Source organism: Miscanthus floridulus, chromosome 10, assembly GCF_019320115.1.
Source record: "Miscanthus floridulus cultivar M001 chromosome 10, ASM1932011v1, whole genome shotgun sequence".
Taxonomy (NCBI): Eukaryota; Viridiplantae; Streptophyta; class Magnoliopsida; order Poales; family Poaceae; genus Miscanthus; species Miscanthus floridulus.
The window spans coordinates 2,440,083-2,448,379 of NC_089589.1; the positions used below are offsets into that span (position 1 = coordinate 2,440,083).

General features: G+C 45.0%; 2 protein-coding genes across 2 annotated transcripts; both read left to right on the forward strand.

The window, feature by feature from the left end:
* On the forward strand, positions 1–426 carry LOC136487859 (uncharacterized). Its single transcript, XM_066484968.1, has one exon. The coding sequence runs from the start codon at positions 1–3 to the stop codon at positions 424–426; it is 426 nt and encodes a 141-aa protein (XP_066341065.1).
* Positions 427–7,569: 7,143 nt separating this feature from the next.
* On the forward strand, positions 7,570–7,995 carry LOC136487860 (RING-H2 finger protein ATL56-like). The gene has a single exon (XM_066484969.1). It carries the CDS (start codon positions 7,570–7,572, stop codon positions 7,993–7,995), a length of 426 nt encoding a protein of 141 aa, XP_066341066.1.
* Positions 7,996–8,297: the final 302 nt, after the last annotated feature.

The following is an 8,297-nucleotide window of genomic DNA, read 5'->3' on the forward strand; positions in this document are numbered from 1 at the left end:
ATGCGGGGGCGGGCGCCGGGGGCCAGGCGCAGAACGCCGGGGGTCGGCGCGCGGGGGGAGGGCGCCGGGGGCCGGGCGCGGGATGCCGGGGGTCGGCGCGCGGGGGAGGGCGCCGGGGGCCGGGCGCGGGACGCTGGGGGTCGACGCGCGGGGGAGGGCGCCGGGGGCCGGGCGCGGGACGCCTGGGGTCGGCGCGCGGGGGAGGGCGCCGGGGGTCGGTGCGCGGGGGAGGGCACCGGGGGCCGGGCACGGGACGCTGGGGGTCGGCGCGCGGGGGCAGGCGCCGGGGACCGGGTGCGGGTGTCGGCGGGCACGGGACCGGCGGCGAAAACCCTAGGCAGCCTGACGGCGTCGGAGGAAGAAGACAGCGCCCAGACGATGACTGCCGTGCGCTTCCCTCCTATTTATACTAGGTACCATTTGTAGGGGTGGTTCCTGATCCAGCCGCCCCTACAAATGAATTTTTAGGGGCGGTTCCAGATCCAACCGCCCCTACAAATATTTTTTTTTAAAATTATAAATTCTATATTTTTTATATCATAAAAACACAAAGTAATATAAAAAAATTGTGTATATACACAAATATAATATTTTTTATTATTCTATATATGAAGATATATATATATAAACAATTGTAGTCAAAACAATATAGAAAACAAAAAAAAACAAAAATTAAAAATTTGAATTTTAAAACTTCGAATACAATTTTATGACGTTAAATGAAATAAAATGAAAATGTTGTAAACATAAAAGTTGTATAACTCATCAACATGTACAACTTTTATTTTGGTCATCTTGTCATGTGACTTTGTTTGAACGATTCAAATTTTGAAATTCAAATAATTTCAACTTGAAACAATATTTTGAAAGAGTAAATGATTTCACATGAAAAACTCATGAATACCAAAGTTGTAGAACTCATTAATATGTACAACTTTTATTTTGATCATATTTTCATTTGACAAAATTTGAATAGTTCAAATTTTGAATTTCGCTAAATGGCAACTTCAAACAAGATTTTGAAACCTTAAATGATTTCAACAATAAAAGTCGTGAACAAAAAAGTTGTTGAACTCCTCACTATCTACAACTTTTATTTTGGTCACTTTTTCATGTGACAAAGTATTAGTAAACATTGTTCATAAATTCACATGACTCATAGTCTCATGAACTATACGAGAAACATGTTGATTTGTGAACAATGTTTACTATCACTTTGTCAGATAAAGAAATGGTCAAAATAAAAGTTATAGATCTTGATGAGTTATACAACTTTGGTATTCATCACTTTTTCAGCTAAAAAACATTTAGTGGTTGAAAATCTCGTTTGAACTTATCATTTTGTTAAATTTGAAAATTTGAAGTGCTCAAACTTTGACAAATGAAATTTTGTCGTAATAAAGTGGATGTTCAAATAGAGTCATCTGGATGTTGCAAAGGGTAGTCTCACACACATGCATAAAATATAGTCTCATACACATACAAAAATATGTAGTCTTACACACGTACATAAATATATAGTCTCACACGCATGCATAAATGAAGTCTTACAAACACACACTTACACAAACACTCCACGTTCAACAACTAGCTAGCCCGCTGTAACGACTTTCCCTTTGACACCTTTTCGTTCCCATGGCATTATGTCTTTAAAGAGGTTCTTTTCCACAACACTGATCTTCTTAGGAAAGTCTGTGAATAGCGGCATCTCATCGTACTTATTGTAAGCTTCAACATCATCCACGCCATCAACTCCAATAATGTGTTGTTTCCCGGAGGCAACCACGTGCTTTGTCTTCTTCTTCGGGGGGAGGTTACTTTGTGGGTCAGACATATAGAAAACCTGTGCGACACGTGAAGCGAGCACCCAAGGGTCATCTTGGTAGCCTAGATTCTCGAGGTCCAGGACTCTCAATCCGATCTCGTTCAGTTGGTGTTGTTTGATCCAGCGGCATCGAAACAGGGCCACCGTTATATCTCTTCCATAGTCAAGTTCCCATATCTCTTCAATGATGCCAAAGTATTGGATCTTTCGCCCTAATCCATCGAGAGCCTCTATTCGAACGCCGCTGTTTTGGTTCACATATTTACTATCCTTTGCGTGGGTATAGTACGTGTACCCATTGATGTCATAAGCATTCCAAGATGTCACTTGTCTTGATGGCCCCTCCGCCAACCTACTGATGGTAATAGAGTCTATGGTTTCTTCAGGCGGTATGTTTTGGTCCTTCAACCATGTAGTTAGTCGTTGCTTGTGCTGTTTCATGACCCAATCATCCGAACGGCCATTTCTCTCCGCCATAATGATAGCCAAGTGTTCATCAATATACGGTTGCATCAGTTGTGTACTCTGCAAGAGACTGTAATGTGCCTGACTCACCTCTTTGTAATCATGGTTGATGAACACTTTTCTACCACTGGTGCCCTTCCCAGCCAGCCTACCCTTGTGACGAGAATCGGGTTTACCAATCCCTTTCTGTACTTTTAGGTACTCTTGACAGTACTCGACGACTTCTTCAGTATTGTAACCCTCTATCATGGAGCCCTCTAGGTATGCTCGATTATGCATGCATCGACTTAAAACCGACATGAACCGCTCATATGACCACATTTCATGCAAGTAGCAATGGCCAAGCGCCTGTATCTGATGAACCATGTGAATCATAAGATGTGGCATTATATCAAAAAAGCAGGAGGTAAACACATCTCCAGTTGGTTTTGTGCCTCCACCACAAATTTATGTAGGTCACTCAGCTCTTCCTTGCCAATTGTCTTCTGTGAGATCTTCGAAAAGAAGTAGCACATGCGGGTGATGGCCATTTTCAAGAACTCTGGCTTTATAGCCCTGATTGCAATAGGTAGAAACACTGTCAGCATCACATGGCAATCATGAGCCTTGCAGTGTGTTATTGACAAGTCCTTCGTCGACACTAGCTTCTTCACATTTGCTGAAAACCCAGTCGGGACTTTGATCCCCCTCAGGAAAGTGCATATAGCTCTCTTCTCGTCTGGTGTTAGGTTGAAGCACGCCGCGGGTAGAGTGTATTTTCCATTAGCCTCAGGTACCGGGTGAAGCTGTGGCATCACGTTTAGCTGCACCATGTCTTTCCGTGATTTCAGACCATCCTTTGACTTGCCTGTGTCCATCAAGGTAGCAATGAGACTCTCAAAGACATTCTTCTGCACGTGCATAGCATCAATGGCATGGGGGACCTCCAAGTCTGACCAATAAGACAGATACTGAAAGAAGATCGAATGTTTCTTGAAAGGTACGCCTTCGACAGGAGGTGTGCTTCTATCTCTGTTGGTCCCATCCGGATTCTTCTTTCCATAGACGACGCATATGTTTTTTACCATTCTGTACACATGTTCTCCGTTATGACGTCTCTCTGGAGGGGGTTTAATCTCTGGGGCGTTGTCATAAAATCTAAAGAACAATTTGCTGCGGTACTTGTGACTTGTCTTTAAGAAGCGTCGGTTCCTTAGGTAAACTATCTTCTTGGATGCATCTAGGTACACCCATGTAGTACCATCCAAGCAAACCAAGCATCCCATCTTCCCTTTGATCTGTCCAGACAAAGCAAACAGTGCGGGGTAATCATTGGTAGTAACAAATATTATTGCTCTACATATGAAGTCCTCCTTTCGGAACGCATCGTACATCTGCTCCCCATGCCTCCATAGCCTCTCCATTTCTTGCATCAAGGGCTCGAGGAACACGTCTATATCAATGCCTGGTTGTTTAGGGCCAGAAATAAGAATAGTGAGGAGAAGGTACTTTCTCTTCTGACACAACCATGTTGGAATGTTGTACATGGTCAAGATCACTGGCCATGTGCTGTGGTTGCTCATCCTCTCATTGAAGGGATTCATTCCATCGGTGCTCAGGCCAAACCGTACATTCCTTGGGTCATCGCTGAATTCTTTGTGCTTCTCATCAAACCTTTGCCACTGACTACAATCAGCCGGGTGTGCAATCTTATCATCATCCACCTTGCGCTCATCATCCCACCATGTCATGAGTGCGGCTTCTTTAGGGTTTAGGAACATATGTCTCAAGCGGCGGGTCACTGGCAGGTACCACATTACTAGGGCAGGAATTCTTCTCTGCTTTGCATCGTTGCCTAATGGAGTGTCCTCTGGGGGCTGAGATTCTTGTACCACCTTTTTTGTACCCTTCTTATTCCTCTTTTTCCCCGTGGATGGTTCGTCCCTACCGTAAAGGTCATTGTCCTTGTACCGGCTGGCCCCACACCGGGGACATTTATCCAATGACTTGAACGTTTTGCCATGAAAAAGTATACAGTGGTTGGGGCATGCATGTATTTTTTCAACCCCCATTGTCAATGGACTTATGACCTTCTTCGCTTGGTACGTGTTGGCGGGAACTAAGTTTGGTTGTGGCAGTACCCATGACAGGAGATGCAATAGATCATTGAAACTACAGTCTAACCAGCCGTACTTAGCCTTCAGGATGAGCAGCTCAAGCACAAAACGTAGTAATGTCCAATGTGTCGGACAACCCTTTTCAACACCATACACAGTCTCCTTCGATGCTTTTGTCACTCTTTCCAAATTTTCTAGACCTTTCGGGCTATTTAGTAAAATCTCTGGTCCAAGGGTTCGAATCATGTCATCTAAATCATCTTCAACTCCGACACGTGCTCCACCATCATTATTGGCACCATATTCGTCGTTACCATCCCAACCACCAGCATCACCACCTTGTTCATTGCCAAACTCAAAATCCATTCGTGCATCAAGCTCTGCTGAATATTGGGACAGGGATTCTATGGTTTCGTCGTCATATTCCTCCTCATCCTCGTCGTTAACAATAACCGTTTCACCATGATGAATCCACACTGTGTAGTCCTCAACAAATCCTCGCATAATCAAATGTGATCTGATGATAGTCACATCTGTCCATGTCATACGGTTCTTGCAATCTTTACAGGGGCAAATAATTGTATCCTTATTCTCTTTCAATATCGTTGCATGCTTCGTTGCGGCTTCATTAAATTTATCCACCTCTTCACGGAAACCTGCCTTGAACCTTAACGAACCATACATCCAAGAGTTCCTGTACTCCATCTTTTACAACAACAACAAAACAAACATTAAAGGACTACTTATTCAGATATATATAAAAATGAATCAAAGTAATAATTATTTGAGAATAATTGTATATACCTCAGATATATATGAATATAAATCTAATATAATTACATGAAGCATACAAACACACCATGGTAGAGAAAAATTAATTAATGGCCCATTTATCCATAAATAATTAAAATACATATTTATTGATTACAATAAACAATTTCAAAGACAACAATTAGCAATAATTATACTTTACCCAATATCTTTCATACAAACCCTAGTCCAATTTTATCAAACATAAATTTACAAAAACAAAATTAATAAAAAAACCAAACCCTAGATCTAGATCACATGCATATGAAACATCCATAAAACTAACTAATGGTTCACTAAAATCAAGAAACCTGGACCAAATAAGGGTATGATCTTGTTCCCCTCCCTAATTTACCCTAGTACATTTAAAAGTTGGGTCTAATTTGCTCATAAATATCTCAAGCACCATAGAAGAGAGAGAAAAACAAAACTCTAATTACTCACTAACCAACCATTAAAACTTCAAAAAAAGTTTGAAATAGCATTTTCTTACTTTCTACAACCTCTCTACCAAAGGATTTGAGATCAAAATCTTCCCCCCTTAGTAGAGCAATTTTTTGGAGGTGCCCAAGGCCTCCCACCTTTTTTTTTCACGGGTTGGAGTGAGTGACCCGATGAGGAAGAAGGAGCTGCATTTGTTTTATATGGGGGCATTTGTAGGGGTGGCTGGTGATTGAGCCGCCCCTACAAATCGGTGCTATAAATACGGGGCCATTTGTAGGGGCGGCTCAATCACCAGCCGCCCCTACAAATACCATTTCCAGGGGCTGCTGGTAATTGAGCCGCCCCTACAAATCAGACCCCATTTATAGGGGCGACTCGTAACACCAGCCGCCCCTGCTGTTCCGTTTGTAGGGGCGGCTGGTGTCTGGGCACCCTAGCACGCCGCTGTAGGGGCGGCTCCATCACCAGCCGCCCCTACAAAAAATTCAAACCGTTGCTAAAAATCATTTTCTACGTAGTGAAAGCGCGCTCCCCGAGAATAAAGGCTAGTATTCTCATAATTAAGAACAGTAAGTATTCTTGTCCTTGTGTTGTTTTTGCATTGTGCTTTACAAACAGAATCAGTATATATTCGTAGAGTGCAGGGCTCGCTCGGCGCTGGAGCTGGAATGCGGTCTACCTCAAGCAGCTAAATAAAGGTTGCCCGACTGATTCAGGGCTCTCGTCACCCGAATTTACAGCCGCCGTCCGATCTCTTTTAGTCGTTGTCGCTGTCGGTGAGCAGAGCATTTCATTTCCCTTTCCGATTTTTGTTTTATTTTCGCATTGATTATTCGTCTTTGTTTGTGTTGGCGAAAACAAAACAAAGACATGGAAATAAACTAGTATCTTGGATACACATGCACACAAAGGTTGCAAAAATATATGCCCGCTACAGCTAAGAGATGAGGACTGGACAAGGTTTTACTCATCAGTATCACATTTGGGCGATGAAAGCAAGGTGATTAATTCTCATAACCACGCTTGAAAACCTTTCATGATTTGGGACAGTGAAGCCAATTTGTCTGAATAGTCTTTCATAGGAGTACGGCTACCTCTTCAAGGTGCTATCGTTCGGGAGCACAAATATCGTTCGGGAGCACAAATATGGACGACCACCCACGATTGGCATCCATGGTGCAAGCATTCCCAATGCTACAGGAAGAACATGAAGAAGAACTGAACAGCATGAGTTCTCTCGTCTCAGTGTACGCATTTGCCGACACACTGAAGAAGAACATGACTTCTCATTTCTGGGCCTCAGTCCTGAACAGGTGGAGGGGCCCAATGCAAGCAGATCGCGCACTCCTCCGCTGCCGCCGACGCCGCCCATGCTACCGTCATTGCTCACAACCGACGTATATATAGTAGTCGCTGCTGCCGCCGCCGACAGCGGCGGCGTTCTGTCGAGGGTACGAGACGTAGTCCAGCAGGACCGCGGCCATGGCCGCCATCTGCACCGTGGCCGCCGCTGCCTCCTGCCGCCGGTTATTGTCGTCCTCCTGTCGTTGACTGCAGGAGCAAGGCGGCCATTACGACGATGACCAGAAAAACGCACCCGAGACAGATGAGCAAAGCCGCTAGATCGTTCGTCGTCATGGTTAGATCGTCGAACCAGCCAACTCAAGATGCATGTTTCTTTTGCACAATACTCCGTAAAGTAGCACTAAACCATCAATCGTATCATGCATATCACGTACGTCTACGTACTCGATCGTGGTACGTCAGGACGGTCGACGTTATATGATTCCAAGAAGATCGATCGGTCGTGACCAATCCAAGTCCGATCCTAATCCGTGCTACGTACTGCGCCCTTGCTAATAACATACACAGCAAAGGCCCGGCCGAGACCAATCTGATGAGGATCAACTCGAGCGACGGCCTGCCACCATGATGGGTTGGGACGAGCTCGGCGACTGGATCACATGGGGACTAATCATCTTCCTGGGGCTGGTGTCCGTCGCCGTGCTTATCAACGTCGTCTGCCAGGTGATCTATGCCTTCCGGCGAAGCCTCCGCAAGACGCCGGCGCTGTCCATCGAGGAGGTGCTGGAGAGGATACCGGACGTCCCATACCAGGAGCTCCCTGGTGGTGCCGACGACGAGGACAGGGAGATGTGCGTCATCTGCGTGGTGCCCTACGAGCCCGGCGAGGCCTGCGGCGTCCTGCCGGGGTGCGGGCACGTGTTCCACAAGCTCTGCGCCGCCAAGTGGCTGCGGCAGAACAGCACCTGCCCGCTCTGTAGGGCAGCTTTCACTGTGACTGATGACGCGCGACAGACCAACGCCGTTAGCGCCGTAGAGAACATGGTCTAGCTCATCTCCAAATCTTTTCTACGTTTTCTTTTGCTTGGAAAGCTCATGTCCAAAATGTGATGGTCTGTGATCATCTGCGAGATGGTTGAGAAGCTAATGATATTGTAGTGTATCCTGAAGATCTTATGACAAATTCAAAGAGAATACAAAAGAAATATATATCGTCCTTGCTTCATTTTCTTTCTAGTCTGGTATTATTATCAGCGTGACTAATGAGGATTGACTAATGAAGCCATTTTTTGGGCTTCGACTCCATGAATGGCTCTTCTCGTTTAGCTAGAGTCGTTTTGGTAAAACAGTTC